At 57.1% G+C, this 17,410-nt stretch overlaps 6 protein-coding genes across 6 annotated transcripts; 3 read left to right on the top strand and 3 right to left on the bottom strand.

The window, feature by feature from the left end:
- Window positions 1-1,971: 1,971 nt before the first annotated feature.
- E0L32_005709 (uncharacterized protein) lies at window positions 1,972-5,798 on the top strand (the record flags this gene model as incomplete). Its single annotated transcript, XM_031140261.1, has 3 exons — window positions 1,972-3,101; window positions 3,158-3,621; window positions 3,679-5,798. The coding sequence occupies 3 exons, from the start codon at window positions 1,972-1,974 to the stop codon at window positions 5,796-5,798; spliced, it is 3,714 nt and encodes a 1,237-aa protein (XP_030995476.1).
- Window positions 5,799-6,314: 516 nt separating this feature from the next.
- On the bottom strand, window positions 6,315-7,693 carry E0L32_005708 (uncharacterized protein; the record flags this gene model as incomplete). Its single annotated transcript, XM_031140260.1, has 2 exons — window positions 6,315-6,745; window positions 6,799-7,693. The coding sequence occupies 2 exons, from the start codon at window positions 7,691-7,693 to the stop codon at window positions 6,315-6,317; spliced, it is 1,326 nt and encodes a 441-aa protein (XP_030995475.1).
- Window positions 7,694-8,520: 827 nt separating this feature from the next.
- On the top strand, window positions 8,521-9,213 carry E0L32_005707 (uncharacterized protein; the record flags this gene model as incomplete). The annotated part of the gene is made up of 1 exon (XM_031140259.1): window positions 8,521-9,213. One exon carries the CDS (start codon window positions 8,521-8,523, stop codon window positions 9,211-9,213), a length of 693 nt encoding a protein of 230 aa, XP_030995474.1.
- Window positions 9,214-10,971: 1,758 nt separating this feature from the next.
- E0L32_005706 (uncharacterized protein) lies at window positions 10,972-12,533 on the bottom strand (the record flags this gene model as incomplete). Its single annotated transcript, XM_031140258.1, has 4 exons — window positions 10,972-12,108; window positions 12,195-12,244; window positions 12,309-12,393; window positions 12,498-12,533. 4 exons carry the CDS (start codon window positions 12,531-12,533, stop codon window positions 10,972-10,974), a joined length of 1,308 nt encoding a protein of 435 aa, XP_030995473.1.
- A 1,181-nt stretch (window positions 12,534-13,714) lies between these two features.
- E0L32_005705 (uncharacterized protein) lies at window positions 13,715-14,322 on the top strand (the record flags this gene model as incomplete). Its single annotated transcript, XM_031140256.1, has 2 exons — window positions 13,715-14,071; window positions 14,152-14,322. The coding sequence occupies 2 exons, from the start codon at window positions 13,715-13,717 to the stop codon at window positions 14,320-14,322; spliced, it is 528 nt and encodes a 175-aa protein (XP_030995472.1).
- Window positions 14,323-14,758: 436 nt separating this feature from the next.
- E0L32_005704 (uncharacterized protein) lies at window positions 14,759-17,101 on the bottom strand (the record flags this gene model as incomplete). Its single annotated transcript, XM_031140255.1, has 5 exons — window positions 14,759-15,928; window positions 15,985-16,356; window positions 16,416-16,542; window positions 16,611-16,780; window positions 16,874-17,101. The coding sequence occupies 5 exons, from the start codon at window positions 17,099-17,101 to the stop codon at window positions 14,759-14,761; spliced, it is 2,067 nt and encodes a 688-aa protein (XP_030995471.1).
- Window positions 17,102-17,410: the final 309 nt, after the last annotated feature.

The following is a 17,410-nucleotide window of genomic DNA, read 5'->3' as shown; positions in this document are numbered from 1 at the left end:
CCATGTCAGGACAGGATGGGCAATTAATCAAAAAAACGGACAAGCGCGTCGTCATTCTGAGCTAAGATGCAAGGACGGACACGGCCTCACGGCTAACGGCCAGCACTTCAATAGCCTGACGGCGTTCCCGCTTCTTTCCATGGGAAATCATGATAAGCCTCTGACGGAAAATTGGAGACACACCAGACAGCCTTTTTCTGTTATCGCATCTCGATTCAGTGCCGACCCCGCAAGAGTGGGCGACAAGCTGCCAAGTCGATCATGGTTCCCTCGCTGGCGTCCGGCCTGTTCCCGGCCTCACTTCTCAAGAGTCTTGATGGTTTGAGTTTTTTTTTTCCCTTCTTACTTCACACGGGCTGGGGCACTGGGTCCTGGGCGAAAGTCGAATAGTGGCAATCAAGACCAAGAACGAGTCGTCTCTTCGGCGACCCGGGCTGCTTAGGAACATGCGATCATGATTTCCCGCGCGTGCATGCATGCAGCGAGCCAAGTTACGTGTACGAAAGTGAAAGTAAGGCCTGCGTGCAGTGCTGCTTCTTGCACGACCGTAAATCTGCAGATAACAAGGTACTGAACCAGGATGGCCTTCCCTGCGAGGTGCACCAAGTATGCGTGCGTTGTGCGTCTTGAGGATTCGATTGGATTGGAGCAAAAGCACCCGGTCAGCCAGCCTGTCCCCGCACGGCGACGCCATTGGACAATGCTGGGCTGAGAAAACAGGATGATAACATCATCGCTCCTCCTTCCAAGGCCCGGCCAAGGCCCAACTTTTGCCAGCCCACAAGTGCCCGCTAGAGCAACATCCAGCTCCCCACCGTGACGCTACTAAGGCAGCTGCAGGGCGGGGATCAGGAACATTGTCTTCGATGCCATCGAGTGCCATCAAAGACCGGAAAAGACGCAAGAACCCAAGGACCAGCAAGTGAGGGTTGTCCAGCAGCGGGAATCTCTCCATCTTATTGAATTTTCCATTCTCACTTCACCCATCTTCAGGCCAACTTTGCCCGACAAAAGAGAGAGTTTGGATCCAGGCAGTCTTGGGCTAGAGGCGTTGCGTGGAGGTGTGTGTGTGTGTGTGTGTCTGGCTTGCATGTCCGAGCCCGAACCATCCATCCACGGATTCCCTGTCTTGCTTGCCAATGCTTGTGATTTCTACCTCCTCTTGATCCCTCTAATTACTCCTCTTCTTTCTCCTGCTCCTCCTCGTCTTAGCTCTCCTCCCTTCCTCCAAAAAGCACGAGACTCCTCGCCCACATTCGTTAGACAGGAGAACAGGCGACAGCAGGTCTCATCAAGCCTGTGCCTTTCCTCCAACCTTTGCCTCCAAGCACCTCCAACTGGCTCCGCGCTAGCCAATCAATGTGGTGGTGTACCTGATCCAATACGAGGTATCAGGGAGGTATCCTGGGCTGCACGCACGCCCACGTCGTCACGGTCGGCCCAGTCTGTCTTGCGTGGTCAGGAACCCGAAACGATTCCTTTTCTCTCTTACGAGTTGGAAGCATTCACTTGCCTTTCCATCCATTTCCACGCCCAAGGTCGACCCATTCATTTTAGCATAGGGCAGAAGCTGCTGCGGGACCCGTCGACGGGTACGAGTCGCACTTACAACGGGCACGTTGCTATTACAGCTGTTATCGCCAGCTATCAAGAGACTCTCTGTCGGGCAACCACACCACCCAGCCACTCTCATGAGATTTTCCTTAGTCAGGACGAAACTCTTTTTCCGCCGTGTGTGTCGGGAATAGGGTTTGGATCGGCCAGCTTGTGTGCCGTGCCTCGGACGGCTGCCCCGCAACTCTGCTGGTGAAAGGGCCCTGAGTCGATACCCAGACCCGTGTCTCAGACCTGCCGACAGCGCAAGCGAACGCTGTCCATTTTGGCTTCCCTTCTCCCCGGCTACCTTTCCCGGCCAACCGTGCATTCCACAGCTTGACTCTGAGCTCTGCGGCGGTCATGGGATAAAACAGCATGGACAGAATACTCAAGAAGCGCCCAAGTGCGCCGGCTACGGCCTCGGACCCCAGTCTTCCCAAGCTCGACACCCGCATCTCGAGCCCTGCCACCAGTTCGCCGGCCAGCTCCATCGAGAGCAGCAAGGGCGATTTCTTCCAGGCCATGGTTCCGCGGGCCATCCGGTCGCTGAGCCGGGGCTCCAACACCCAGAGCCCGAGGTCGGCCGGCCATGCGCCCTCGTCGCCGCAGCCACGAAGGCTGCTCTCCAAGTCGCACTCGCGAGCTTCCACGATCGACCTGACGAGCCGCCGCGGGTCTGTCACCTCCGAAGAACATGGGCGGATCTCCCGAGCTTCCACCACCGTCAGCGGCAGCTCGACGGCCAGCATCGACTGGAGGTCGCAGGCCGTAGAGAGCCACGCCGCGCTCGAACCGGACACGCAGTTTCTGAGGAACAAGACGGGCTATCTGGTGATAACGACCGACTTCATTGTCGTCCTCAAGAGCAAAACCGACTTCCTGGCTGCTTTTCCGCAGCAGGCAGCTGAGGCGCCTAGGAACTCATACCCACCTATGCCTGAGCCTCTCCAAGTCATCCCGATTCACGAACTCGTCGCAGTCTTCTACGCAGAAAGTCCACGGCCATCGTTTGGCATGGAGCTATGGTGGAGGTCTCCCTTCCCGTCTATATCCTTTCGCACCGCACAATTTTTCTTCAGTCTTCCCAAGGAGAGGCAAGAGCAGATGGATTGCATTCATCGACAGATCAGAACAAAGGGCCGAGACCCACCAGATGTCTCGCGTGTATCTATGGAAGTCGAGGAACGCATCAAGAAGATCATCATCTCCGAAGAACCGGAGCACCCCAACTGCCACCCCGAGGTATTTCCAGTCGCCTACCGGACAACGCCCTCGAAGGACGGCAGCAGCATCAAATCTGACGACAGGTCCAAGAAGGGCCCGGATGGGCCATCTTACTATTTTGCCATTGGTGTCAACCTCTGCTTCTTGATTGAGATTTCCAAGGGTTCGCTGCTGCAAGAGGGTGCGCCCGAGATCAAATATGAGCGCTATGGGCTCGTAACTCTCGAAACCTTCCAGGGTCATTGGTTCCCACATGAAGAGCGCTTCGTGATGCGGTTCCGGTAAGCTCGTCGCAATTTCCCTAATCAAATGGATTCGCAAGCTAATCTATACACAGTGATCCCTTCAAGCCCGTGATAGTGCTAGAACTAGCCAGCCGATACTACAAGCAAATCATTCTCACCCTGATGAAGGCCGACCGATACCTCCGGCCTGCTTGGCCGCCTGTCTGGCAGACTCTAGAGACTTTCCAGGTCGTCCACATGAAGAATCCCCAGCAGCCCGTTGCCGGCGAAGATTACGGTGGATTCCAGAGGACTCTCGCCGCGTACATGGCGGCATACAAATGCGGGCCGGTGGAATGGGAGATCAACTGGAAAGCTGCCATTGCCCCGGAATTTCGATTGCTTCCGTCGCGAACGGGCGGTCACTACTCTGCCCTGCAACTTCTGGCAGTGCTCCGCGCCTTGCGATATAACGATTACTTCACCGCACTGTCATTCCGTGACGTCGACCTGAGCGAACTGTGGGGCAGGCATGAGGTGGTTCGGAGAGGCAACATTGCGTACATGGATCGCAATTGTGAGTTATACAAGGCCCAGTCCGGTGAAATTATGTATGCTAATAAACCTCCGACAGGCCTCAGCTTGACCGAAGACGAGCGCTGGGAGGTGCAACGCGGTTCGGTGCTGCACCAGGAGTTCCACGCTCTCGCATTTGGCACCAAGGTTATCCGACAAATCGACTTTACTAATTCCCTGCGGAGCTATCCCGTGGACAGGGACATCGCCGGGCACACGGAACAAGGTGTTCAATTCCTGACTGCCATACTGAACCTCCTCGAGACGGGCCTTACCCGATGCAATCGGCTCATCCTCAGCGGGTGCGCTCTCAGCCGCGAGGATGTAATCCGGATCGTGGATGCCCTGACCCCTACGATTATTGACGACGGCCCCGAGCTTGTGGCTACACGGCCCGGGATCAACCTCGAAGTCTTGAACGTCTCCAATTGCGGTCTGTCGGACCAGTCCTTGCGAAATCTACTCGAGACCCTGCCTTACACCGGGGCCACACTGCAAGATCTAGACATCTCTGGCAATCTGGGCCGTGTGAATGCGTTCTTGATCTCCGAATTCATGGAATGTGCATACGATCTGAGGAGCTTGAACGTCTCGGGAAGTCTTATGGGCACTATCGAAGGTCCGCTCGTCTCATTCGAGGCCTTAGTACGCCTTATCTACCTCGAAGAGCTGAACCTTTCTCATTTCAAGATGAATGAGGAGTCTATTTCGGCTTTGGAGAGATATCTACTGCATCTCGCCGCAGAAGGAGCTGCATGGAGCGGGCCGCATGATACACCCGCCCTCGGCTCTTTGATACTAAACGATTGCAGGATCTCCGGATACGACGCGGGGAGACTCTTTAGCGCCATGACTGGCCTTTACAACGTGCATCTATGCCTCAATGAGAATCCGCTAGAGGATGGCATCGATCACCTGGCTCGCAGCATCGGTCTTTGCTGGAAAGGGCAATTCGGGCTGCATATGGACATGGTCGAGTTCAGGGAGGATGCGAGCTACATCCAGCTCATCAAGGCCCTGGCGATGAACAAGCATATCCGATTCCTGAGTCTGGCCGGCACTGCACCCACGCCGAAGCCAGACGGAACGTGCAGCGCCGAGACCTGCGAGGCGCTCGCGCAGCTGTTCGAGAGGAACGAGTCGATCCGCTACCTCGACATCTCCGGCTTCAGCGGCAAGCTCGACGAGGGCCAGCTCGGCAAGGGCTTCAGCCGCTGCCTGCGCGGCCTCGCGGCCAACAAGACCATCACCCACCTGCGCCTCCGGAACCAGAACCTCAACGACGACATCGGCATCCTCGGGTGGGTCATCACGCAGAACTCGGCGCTGCTGTCCCTCGACTGCGAGGACAATAACTTCAACCTCACGAGCATGCGCTACCTGGTCGAGAGCCTCAGACAGAACGACTCGATCGTCGACTTCCCATTTGGCGCCGACGAGCAGCAGCAGCTGCTCCGTCGCTGCATCAAGGACGTCTCCTCCTCCAACGGCGGCCCCGGCTCCGGCTCCAGTTCCGCCTCGAGCGGCGGCGGCGGCGGCAGCGGCAGCGGCAGCGGCAGCTTCCGACCCTTCGGGCTCGAGGAGCAAAAGGCGCTGTTCAAGAGCGAGATCCGGCGCGGCGTGCTCGAGCTGCGCGGGCACCTCGAGCGCAACCGGGCCGCGGCCGAGGCGCGTTCGGGCTGCTTCCTCAACCACGACGAGTCGCGCGAGACGGGGCCGAGCCGCGGCTGGCCGGCGCTGCTGCTCGAGGCGCCCGCCAGCGCGACGCCGACGGACGCGGCCGAGGCCCGGGCCTCGGCGGCCGCGCCGCGCAAGACGGTGCGGTCGGCGTCGGTCGTGGGGCTGGGCACTATCGCCGAGGCTCTCTATCGCGTCGAGCACACCGACGAGGCGCTGCACAGCCTGTCGTCGGAGACGGCGTCCCCGGGGCCGGCGAGCCATGCCCCCTCGGAGTCCGGGTCCGGGTCCGGGTCTGCTTCCCGGTCGCCGCCGACGCCCGAGCTCGAGCACCAGCTCGACAGCCCCAAGTCGTCGCTGCTGGCGGAGGATGCCGTCGTGCAGGAGGGAGGGGCGGAGCCGCCCATCATCGACATGCCGACGTCGGCGCTGGACCGGCTCTGGAGCCAGTTCAAGCTTACGCCGTCGTCGTCTGCTGCTGCTGCGGAGCAGACGGTCTAGTTTCTTCGAACGTCTGGGCTTTATTGCGTTACGGTCATCATCATCATCATCATCATCATCATTATTATCACAGTCTTTTCATTTTTTTTTTCTCATGTTGGATACCTCGAACCGGTCATTATCTCTCTCATATATAATTCTACTCTCATGTATATGGCGAAAAAAGGAAGGGCTTGGGAACAGAGATGGAAGAAAGCAAGCAAGCTTTATCGCTCTTTTCTTCTCTCTCTCTTTTGTCGATTGGCCAGGCCCATGGTGGATACGGATATTCTAGTATAGTGTTTCCTTTGGTGTGCTGCTGTTTTCATAGAGATACCCAATAGAATCTGGACTTTCATGGAATGTTGCAGTTTCCCGTCATATCATCCTCTGAATGAAAGCCTTGTGAAATGCCTGCTCCTTGCTATGCTAAGCACAGCTTTAAATGCTCTTGTGCTCCTGGGTATCATGGTACGTACAAATCGTATCTATATCGCGTGTTTGAACAGATCTTGCATCCAGTTTCGTCCCCATCAGTCAGACGCCCGGCTCAGACGTAGCAACACCCTTGACAGCCAGGCCGCCATCGGGCCCTTCGATCCAGACATCCCACTTCTGAGCCCCGTCCCCAGCGGCGGCACCCTTCTTGTCGTTGGGCCGGACGCACACCCGCATCTTCTCGCCGCAGTACAGGGGCGCAAGGTTCCGGTACTCGATCTCCCGGACGGCTTCCCTGCCGCCCAGCTCCCGCCGCAGGGCGGAGAACATGAGGACCAGCGTCAGGGGCCCCTGGACGAGCAGTCCGCGGTGGCCCTCGACGTCGCGGGCGTACTGCGTGTCCAGGTGGATGCCGTGGGCGTTGTAGGACAGGGCGGAGAAGTGGAACAGCAGCGTCTGGCTGGGGAGCAGCTCCAGCGTCGACGTCGGTGTGTATGGTGCTGTAATATCCCTGTCGTTTAGTTTTGTCTCTGTCTCTGTCTGTCTAGGGAACCGCATTTAGTGCAGTCCATGCAAAACTCACCCTTGACTACCCTGCCTGAAGACGGCTCCCCGGCGGCAGCGTCCTTCTTCTTGTCCTCCCTCATAAAGACCAAGGTCCGCCGCTCCTCGATCGCCGGGCTGGCCACGATGCGGTCGAGCACTTCCTCGGGCACGACGCCGCCGCCGCCCTCGCCGCCGCCGATCTCGGCGGGGAGGGCGCCGTACCGCCTCCAGAGGTCGACAAACACCTTGTCCTTGTCCCCGCCGCCCCGCAGGCTCACGTCGCCGATGCCCTCGACGCAGACCGCGCGCCGGATAATGCCGCCGGCACCACCACCCAGGCGCAGCTCGTCCCGCCACCGGTCGGGCGCAAAGGAGACGCTGCCGCCGGCCCACATGCGCCGCGTGTGCGCGGGGAGGGGCGGCAGGTGCGCCGGGTCGGTGCCGTCCGGGCACAGGGCCGAGGGCGGGAGGTGCAGCGGGAAGTAGACGAGGTGGTGGCCCTGGGGCAGCGGGCTGCCGTCCAGCGGCGGGAGGCGCGGGTTGGAGAGTGATGCGGATGCGGATGCGGATGAGGATGAGGATGAGGACGAGGACGGGGGGTGGGAGGCGAAGGCCGCGTAGGGGAAGTGGGCTGGGAGGCAGGGCCCCGGGAGGAAGTCGGCCAGGGAGATGCTGAGGAGGTGCGAGGGCATGGGGGAGAGGACGTCGTGGATCGCCTTGCGGGGGCGGGAGAGCATCTCGGACCGGACGGCTGCGATGTCTATGTCTGCGTCTGGAGGAGTCGACGGCGATGTGCTGGGTCCTCCTTGCTGGGATGATGACTGTGATGATGCTGAGGAAGGCCGAGTATGTTGTATCTTTGGTGGCGCTGGGTGTGCGGTGCTGTGGTGCAGTCTTGACCAGACTGGTCTCAATGTTGAGGCGAGTTTCATGGCGTGAGCTGGTGGTCTATGTCTACCTGCTAGATGTTGAGAAGATCAATGCAATGGGTGGATAGTTTGGTGGTGTAAGTGACGAACTGGTTGCTCCAGTAGAGAAAAGAACCGCACGCTCTATCATTAGTGGATCGCCGCCCCTGTGAGCCTCACAATCTTGAACAGCTTCCAACCACGATTGTCATACGACACGATTGAGGATATGCTACCATATCCCTTTAATGGCTATTCTACTTATTTTTCATAGAATTCAGGCACTTTCTATCAATCAATTTGGGGACTGGGCATATAAAATCTCGATAGGAAAGCCGAGGGAAGCTGGGCCGCGCAGAATCCATTTATGAAGCACTGTGGGACTGAGATGTTTCTCCCGGAGACAGACGAACGAGAATACAATTTTACGCACTGAATATTGAACACTGAGACCTCTGGGTCATCAATCCTTGTCAGCCGTTGAATGGCCATTCTTGTTCATTCCTAAAAGGGTCGGTGGAATTGGCCTTTCCATAGATCTCGACCAGCTTCATTGGTTTGACATACCAAACCAGTCGCAGTCATCCTTACTCAGTTCAATCCTTCGGATGATAATCTGTTTGATACTGCCTCTAACTGGGATCACAGATCATTATGGGAACACCACAGTCTCGAGAGCTTGGTAGAGGCCATATATCAAAACCTGAATTGTTTCAAGCATCAACCACTCGAGAACACATATGTGTGAATCGATGCCGTCAACTTAAGCCGTGACACAGTCCGCGAAAGACATCCTTTGCTCTCGCGAAAGGGCTGTTGCCTTTTTTTTTTTGCCCTGCCAATGTAGCCACATGAACCAAACACATTCATTCCCTCTACTTATCACCGTCTCTCTGGTTCTCCCAGCTGCCCAACCACCTCCACCCCTGCGAGACCTTGCCGACGTGCTCCAGCGCGCTCTCGACCCGGCCGTCCGGGTCGTGCAGCCTGCTGCCCTCGAACTCGACAAAGAAGAGGTACTGGAAGGGGCGGATCAGGCTCGGCAGGCTGTTGATGCTCGTCAGGTCCAGCTCGAAGCGGCGGAACGCGTCCAGCACGTCGGCCAGCGCGCCGGGGCTCTTGTGCGGCACCGTGAACGACACGAGCGTCTTGTACCGCTTCTTCCCGCGTCCTCCTCCTCCGCCTGCCTCCCCCTCCTCTTCTCCAACCTCCTCGCCGGCAGCCTCCCCCCGCCGGACGACCAGGAAGCGCGTCGTGTTGTCCTCCCTGTCCTCGATGCAGCGCGCCAGCACATCGAGCCCGCTCGCCGCGGCCGCCATCTCGCTCGCGATCGCCGCGCTGCGCCCGCTGCCGTCCCGCGCCGCCTCCTCGGCCGCCCGGCTCGTCGAGCTCACGTCGATCGCGTCCACGCCCCGGAGGTACCGGCCCAAAAAGGCCGCCGTCTGGCCGAACGCCTGCGGGTGCGAGTAGACGCGCTCGACGTGCGACAGGTCCGCCAGGGGCTGGCCCCGCGCGGCGGTGGCGCCGGCCTGCTGCTGCTGTGAGGGTCCCGACGGCGCTGAGCCTCCTGACGGCTCTGAAGTGGTAGTAGTAGTAGCAGTAGTAGTAGTAGGCGCGCGCCGGCCGAGGAGGAAGTGGTGCACGTCGAGGTAGACCTCGCCGCAGACGCAGAGGTCGGTGTAGGCCCCCTGGCGGTCGGCCAGGCAGTCCAACGTGAAGGTCACGGGCCCATGCGTCGAGTTCTCAAAGGGGACGACGCCAAAGGCCGCCTCGCCCGCTTGGACGACGTCAAAGATGTCTTTTATATATATGGATTTCGTATCAGTAACGATGTCATGTAAAAAAAGAAAAAAACCTTCGATCGTGCCCTTCGAATCATGGGGATATACACAACACTCCCCCGCCTGTATAACAGACGAAAAGAACATAAACCATACCTTTGATCTGGACCACCGTCTGGAGTTTCCACTCGTCACCTGGAAAGAGGGCCTTGGTCGCCTAGTCCTCCCCAACCGCCAGCCGTGATTGTCAGCTCTGCGAAGCTGAGGATAGTGCATGCTATCGCAAATGAGACATACCTGGTGAGAGTATGACGCCAGGGGACCTAGGAAGGCCACAACTTGCTGCGCCGAAGCGCTCCCGTCTTGAGTCTGAGGCGCCGCCATGGTGCCAGGAAAACCCCCACTTCCGGCCGGATGTCTCTCAACCAGGGTCTGGAAAATGAGTGAATCCAGAGGAATGACTACTTGGTGTCGAATCCAGGCCGTTCCTTCTTACTCTGGCCCCGTTGAAGAAGGGGTAACGGCCGGCCGAGATATGATAGGAAAGCCGTTGAAAGATTCGCAGGATCGGGATTGGTTGCATGACAGATTTTCATGGAGGTTAGGCCCGGGAGCTATTTGGACCCGCCCCTCGGGAGAGCGATCACGGAGCCGCTTCCGTGAGTGAGTCGGCTTCAGGCATTTCAATCTTCCCGCGTTCCACAATGTCACTGCAAGTATCGCATTGAACAAGTCTTGAAACAGAACGGGTGTTCCCATCAGTGGTCGCCAGGCGAGGTCGTGCGGCAATTACACAGCAAAGCAAGCCATATCTTTCCTTGGACGAGATTACCAAAGTCGTCCAATCCTAATTCAATTGAATGAGGCCCCCTGAGCGAGTGACCTGGCCTACGGATAACAAGAAGCCTGTCTTAACGAGCGACGGGACAACATGTTGTCAAGATACTGATCGCAGTTCCCATCCATCCATCCATCCATCCATCCATCATTCCATCCACCACCAGACGCTTTCATCATCATCGACGACCGAGGATCACGGTTGTGTGCGCGTCGTCAGCTTGTTCCTCACATCGCACACAGGGAGTTCAATGGTCAATCCTTTTTCTTCTAATCTATGCATTCTTGATCATGCTCTATAGTGGAAGCGTGATCCGCCTTCCGGCTCTTCAGCTCGGGAGGACTTTGGTTCGGATCCTGATCTACTCAATTGTGAGCCAATCCGAGTCTAGAACGTTCATGACCGAGCGCAAGGAGGCTGGCACGTACTTCAGAATCCGTCGTGTTCAAGTCTCAAGTAGCCGTCATCATAGAGCGAAGCGGGCTGGGGCGTGCCACTTGCTGGAAGTTTTGGCCCGGCACCGCTTCGAAGCCTTTCTGCAGCCGTCGCTGGACCGGGGATTTCTTGGAGAGCGGCTCCGGTGGCGGCGGCGGCGATGAAACAGGCTGGTAGGCGACGGATGGCTGATGGGGCGAGTTTACTTGAGCTTGAAGTCCCTCGTCACCGACGAGGGAATCAAGCTGTCAATCGTCGTAGTATTCGTCATCGTCGTCAACTTCAGCCAACTGTTCAAAGTTGACCTTGTACCGGAGAATGCCTCCGATACCGCCAAAGCCCTTCACGAACTGGTTGCCCTCGGTGGACTTGTCCGAAACGAACTCGAGGGTGGTGCCGAAATCCTTGTAATGCTCGGCAATCCACTCGAGGAAGGATTCCTGGGAGACAACCTCCATCTCCTGGCCCGTCTCCTTGTCCATGAACTTGTCGCGGGGACCAGACTCCTGTTGCTTGGTGGTGTGGAGGAGAATCTCGGCTCCGTTGCTATCCTTAACAGTCCAGCGGGTAATCTCCAAGTTCTCGTAGACAATCAGAGTCTCGACAGCACCAAGCTCGAGGGCCTTGAGGGTATCCTCGATACCGTAGCAGACCCGACCGGTGTCCTGGCTGATCTCCTCGAAATACTTGCCGATGAGCTTCTTCTCTTGGATAAACTTGACATTTCCAAGAGTCTCGGAAGAAAGCTCAATGGCCTGGTTGAAGCCGTTCTCGCCACCATACGAGACATCGACAACCTTGATAACCTTGGAAGCCAGACGGTTGTCGAACATGTCGGAGGCGTTGAGGTCGTTCTTGAAATCGGCAGAACCGGCGAGAATGATACCGGCCACGTTGACCTTGTCGGCAGTGATAAAGTTCTGGACAGCCAGCTCGGCAACCTTGCGGACATAGTTGTGACGCTTCTCCTCACGCAGACGGGCGAAACGCAGAGCGGACTGACCACCACGACCGTGCTTCTTGGGCAAATCGACCGAGAACTTGTGCACAATGTCTCGGGTGTTTCCACTCAGAGTGCCAAACAGTGCTCCGTTACCATCCATGACGATGAAACCGAACTTTTGGTCGGACTCGAGAAGTTCAGCCAGGGCCTCGGTGTGGAACTTGTTGTCACAGAGGTACAACGAGGTGTTGATGGGCTTGAAGGGCTCGAAATCGATGTTGACCTTTCGCTCCTTGCCTTCCGAGGTCAAGATTTCACCGCAGTAGACGACGAGGCCATTGGGAGGGACCTTGTTGTACAGCTTGAGTCTCTGCTGGGTGGAGGTAATGGCAGACAGGACAGACTGTCGGTTGACACGCGACTTGATGTTGGAGGCGGTACCCTGCGCGCATTGATGTTAGTCGGCGACAACTTTGGGATGCCGAGCGCAAGGAGGCGCGAGGGACAAGGGGAACGCGAAAGACGTACGTATTCTTCGGCCAACATCTTTGCCGCACGGGAGACCTGATCCTTGGGCGCTGAGAGGCAAGTTAGCAGGGATCGAACAGACCGACGGCCGAGAGGGGAGAGTAGAGGACATACGGATGATCAGCGAGATCATGGACGTGCCGTTACCACGAGCGGCCTCGAGGCGCTTAATGAGCTTCTTGACCTTCCATATCTCGATCTAGACACGAGTGAATCCCCTTTGTTAGCCTGCGTTTTCGTCATACTTGGGGTGAAAGGCGATGGGGCTTCCAGGAGTAGAGGAAGCGGTGGCGGGGTACCCACGTTCTTCTCGGCCTCGTTAGCCTGTGCGTCGCTCATGTTGGGTTAATTTTTTTTTTTTTTCTTGTCAAACGCGCGACCCTTTCCTAAGCAAAGGAGAACTTTATTGCTTGGATTCCTCAAGAGAAGGGAGAGAGCCTGTGCGGGATCCTTGTTGCGAATACCAGCAGGGCAGAGACGAAGATGAGGGAGAAAAGAGAACACTTATATTACGGGAGATGGGAAATGGGAACTGGGTTTTGGTGGGGTGCCTTGCAGTGACGGAGGGGGTTTTTTTTCGTTCAAAACAAGGGAAGACGATCCAATCTTCGTTGCAGGCTGCGTGAAAATTGGGCCACATTGGGACGTAAGAACTTAAGGTACCTTATTAGGGAGCGACCAGGGCTTGACAAGTTTTTTTGTGCCAGCTAGAAACCGCACAGGTGTGAAGGTACCTGAGCCATGGCACGTTGGGTGCCTGGTGCGCCCCAGAAACACTCCATCTTTCAGGTACCCCCTCTCAGTGCGGGTACTTGTACAAGTCCATTCATCCTCCACATCCGTATTTGTCTGTCCTGTGTCCTGTGGCCATGGACGAAAGAAGCAGGCCGAGAAACAATGGCAATGATCCACTGGCTATCCGCACATCCTCGGGCATACACGGGGCCTCTGTTGGCCACACAACGATATGTTCACACGTACCAAAGTCATAGAACCTGCAGCTTGACTCGAGGATCAGGTTTCTCCTCCGCCCTATTTGCTGCCTGCATAGCACTGAATGCCCTGTTGAAAAGTGTGAATGGCTAGTTAGCTTAAGCGAATCATGACTGTGTTACAATGTCAGGTATAGATCCCTCGTTGTAAGAAGATTGTATGCCTGTCTGTTTATTTCAACCCATCTGTCAGGTACAAATGAGTTGTCCCACACACCATAGGTATCGAGTTGAGGTACCTAAGGTGAGAGAGGACACGGACCACACGCGCGGGCGGGTCACCTCCGTCATCCCCTACCTGAGGTGAGGACCGAGCTTCGGCCGGGGAACAAGAATCCCAGGCTACCTAGGTATTCAGGTCGCGATTCTGAGAGCACGCTCGTAACTCAAGCAGGCGTCCCTTCCACACTCTTGACTTGCCAACCCAGTCAATCCGGCTGGCCCCATCCTACCCCGCCTCAAAACAAAAGGGGCACACATCCCATCATCACCGCGCGCCCGTCTTCCCTCCGGGCACAGCAGCCAGCCATGGCCGCCTCCTCCGACATCCCCCTCCAGATCGCCGAGACGGTCCAGACGGCGCACATCCGCCGCCACCCCTCCCCGACGCACGACATCAACCCGCCCACCGCCGCCGACAAGCGCGAGCCCGTGCGCCTCGACGAGCTCGACGAGCTCGACGACGTCGTCTCGGAGCTGGACGACACCGAGGCCGAAGCCGAGGGCGACGAAGACGACGAAGTGCCCTACAGCGTCATCCGGCCCCGGAGGCGCTCCGCCCAGCTGCCCCCGCTGCCGGACCTGCGCTTCGAGCAGAGCTACCTGCACAGCATCGCCAACGCCGACACGTGGTGGAAGGTCGCGCTCATCACGATCCGGGATCAGGTCCGTTACATTGATTGGTCTCTCTGACTGGGGGATTTTCCGTCTCATCGTTTTGCTGACTTTGCTCGCCACATACACAGATGATGATGCCTCTGATGCAGGGCGTGCTCTACAACCTGGCGGTGTGCGGGTGGCAGCACTGGAACAAGAACGCCAGGATACACGGCAACAGCGTGGGCGCGAAGATGAGGAGATGGTGGTACGGCGTGAACAAGTGGGCGATACCCCCGGAAAAGAGGAGAGCCTTCTGAATGGAAGCATTTGTTTTGCAGAATCAAACACATGTACATAGACGCACAAGCACAGCAATTAGCACCAGGAGACACTGGTCACACCAATTCGTTGCATTCATGCAGGTTCAAACAACCTCGATACTGAAGCGATAATAGATGTACCCGACATCGCGGCCAGGCCATACATCCGTCCAGAATAGCTATTCGATGCTCGCCATGATCTACATAACAGTCCCTAGCTCGTGACAAGATAAAAAAGCAACAGCTAGAACCAGGCTCTACCATAAAGAAGTATCACAGCCCAGAGTTGCCTAGTCTTTCTTTCGTACCAACGCCAAGAAACAAAACCATGTTCCGTTTTTCTGCAAAACCAAGTCATATTCCCGACATTGATGATATCTGGGAAATAAAAACTGTACATGTGGAGTGTCCGCCGAGAGATAAGCAAATATCATTAAAAGTCGGTGTTGCTGCCGCCGACGTCGATCGGCTGCGAGACATGAGGCGGCTTCTCAGGGCTTCTGAACGCCAGGTTGGTCGGCGCACCGCTGGAAGGTGTCAGGGGAGTGGCAGCAGACTTCGCTTCCGTCATTGCCTGGTCTGCCGGGGTGACGGGTTTCACCTCTGTCGGCACCTTGGACCCATCAGGCTCTGGTGTCTGTGCCAATGTAGAATGGGTGTCTGGCTGTGGAGCGGGTTGGACCATGTCTGTAGCCGCCGTTCCGGGAGCTGAAGGCTTGGATTCATCGGTCTGAGGTCCCTGAGCAGTCGCCGTGGCGGTGATACTTGGCTGCTCAAGCTCGGTGGTTTGCGCAACCGGCTTAACGGCCACTGAAATCGACTCGGCCGTGTGCTCAGGCTCCGAGGCAAGAGTCGGTGTGTCTGCAGGTCTTCCCGAATCACTCGCGGACCCTTCAGTAGCGTCTTGATCAACCAACTGGGACTTCTGTACCAGTCTCTTGGTGGGCATCTTGAGCCATCTGCCCGAGTCCTCATCATACCGCGCCTTGACAGGAAGCTTGACAAGAAAGCTCTTGGGGCTGTCAGCCAGGTCGCGATCCTCGTCATCAAGGGCATCGCGATCTTCGGCGAACTCTTCCTCCTCCTCGTCGTCACTGTCGTCGGGGACGTGCTCGTCTTCATCGTCACCGAAGTCAGGCTCGCTGTCTTCATCTTCCGCTTCGGAGTCATACTCCTCCTCTTTCGGTTTGGCTACGGACCAGCCATTCATACCGTGGTTCACAGCTGCGCTGCGGCGAGGGCGACCTGTAGGGCCCATGGAGCTGTCTTCCATATCTACATCCTCATCGTATGCATCACCTTGGATGCTGGCCGATGCACTGGGGCCGCCAGTGCTCAAATCTTCAGCCGTGAGGCGGTTTGGAGCCCTGATCTGTCTACCGCTGGCAGTTGTGACGGGTCCAGAGGGCTCTGCCGGGGTGTGGTTGCGCGTGTTGCGAGCAGACCGCCGGTATCCGGTAGAGTCTGTCAGGAAATCCTCATCATCAGAGTAGGTATACTTCATGCGCTTGCCGCGAGTCCTCCCCTCGTACAGCGAAAAGCCAGGCTCGGGACGCCGGAACTGCTCCTTGCGCATCAAGCGGTATTCTCGGCGCCTCCGTTTCTACATATGTGTCAGCAGAATAGACATAGGATGGGTGATGCAAGACGATGGCATACCTCCTCGGAAGCTTCAAACCTCGGGATCTCGTCGTTCAACTTGGCTGCCAACTTCTTCGCCTTGGGGCTGCCATCAACGGTGGTGAGCTTTTCGGTAAGCGCCCTGAGTTCGTCGATAGAGCCAGCCACGCTCCACCATGTCCTTGTGAATCCCGCAGGGTTGCTCTCGCGGTAGATTCGGAAGTTGGTGTCATCTTGGCCTTCAATTAAAAAGTATCGGCGCTTGTCGCTGTCCGAACCCCAGGGCTGAACCGACAACGGAATGTTTGAATCGTCCTCTTGTCGTTTGCCCTTATATCCGTGATCGATGATCTCGCGTACTGCGCGGCAGGAAGATAGGGTCCAGAGTACGAGAGCTCGAAGGAGCGTGAGCTGTGATCAAGGATTAGCATGCGCGCGAGCTTCAGAGTCTCCAGAATTCCTCCACGTACCCTCTCCACTGGGGTCATAGAGGCAAAGGTCTTGCCGCCCGCGAGCGGGGACTCTTGCCAGGACGTAACCCATTGCGATTTGTTGGTCTGCACAGCCTCCTCCAGAGCGCGATTGTAGTGGCCAGGCCTGCGAGGGATAGAGTCAGTTTTTTGAGCTCGTAGCGTGCGGCGAAGGGAAGGACCGGTGGAGCGTACTTGACGTCCTGCTGGCGGTTGAGCAGGAGCTTCAGCAGCGCGCAAAGGAAGTGCTCAACGCGCTCTCCCGGGACAGAGTCTGCAATGTCTCGCTCGAGTTCTTGCGGTCCAAAATTGGCCAGGTTCTTGGGGAAAGCGTCGTTGAAGCGGTTGCGAAACATGACAATGAACTAGGAAGGCCGGTCAATACATTTGCACGGGTCTGGCACGCGACATTTCGCGTTACATGGCCTTTCCGACGCGCCAAAGGGTGGAATACGTACAGCAATGTCCGGGTTGTCAGCCAGAACGTACTCATGGGGCGGGGAGGGAGGTCTCTTGGGTGCTGGCGGTGACTGTTCTCTGGCCGGCGCAGTCGCCCCCTTGGGCGCCCTGTGGAAGAACTTGAGAATGCCTTTCTCGGGCTTCAATTGCACCTCCATCTCGTCCTCTGAGGGAACAGGGGACAGAGAGGAGAGAGAGGACAAGTCGGAAGAATCGTCGTCAGCCATACTGGGCGATTCGTCTGGCCGCGTCTCTGGTGAATGGGTTGAAGAAGGCTAGGTTGGAGGTGGGTCGTGAGGTGAGGGTGATGACGGAGGTAAAGTCAAGGTGCGCCGAAATTCAATGGGCACTAAAGAACAATGGAAGCACCAGAGAGCCGCACACTCCAAAAGCCCAGGATCGGCGGCAGGCAATTCGACAAACCCGATAGGCGGGAGACAAGCAGATTTATATAATCAGAGGTCCTATCTCCTATAGTACCTAGACGCGCCTTACTTCCTTCCAGGCAACCCCAGCCTTCCATCCACACAAAGACG

The sequence above is a fragment of the Thyridium curvatum genome, assembly GCF_004353045.1.
Source record: "Thyridium curvatum strain D216 chromosome Unknown NODE_31_length_406039_cov_82.875441, whole genome shotgun sequence".
Classification (NCBI taxonomy): Eukaryota; Fungi; Ascomycota; class Sordariomycetes; order Thyridiales; family Thyridiaceae; genus Thyridium; species Thyridium curvatum.
This window is presented reverse-complemented; position numbering and strand designations above follow the sequence as displayed.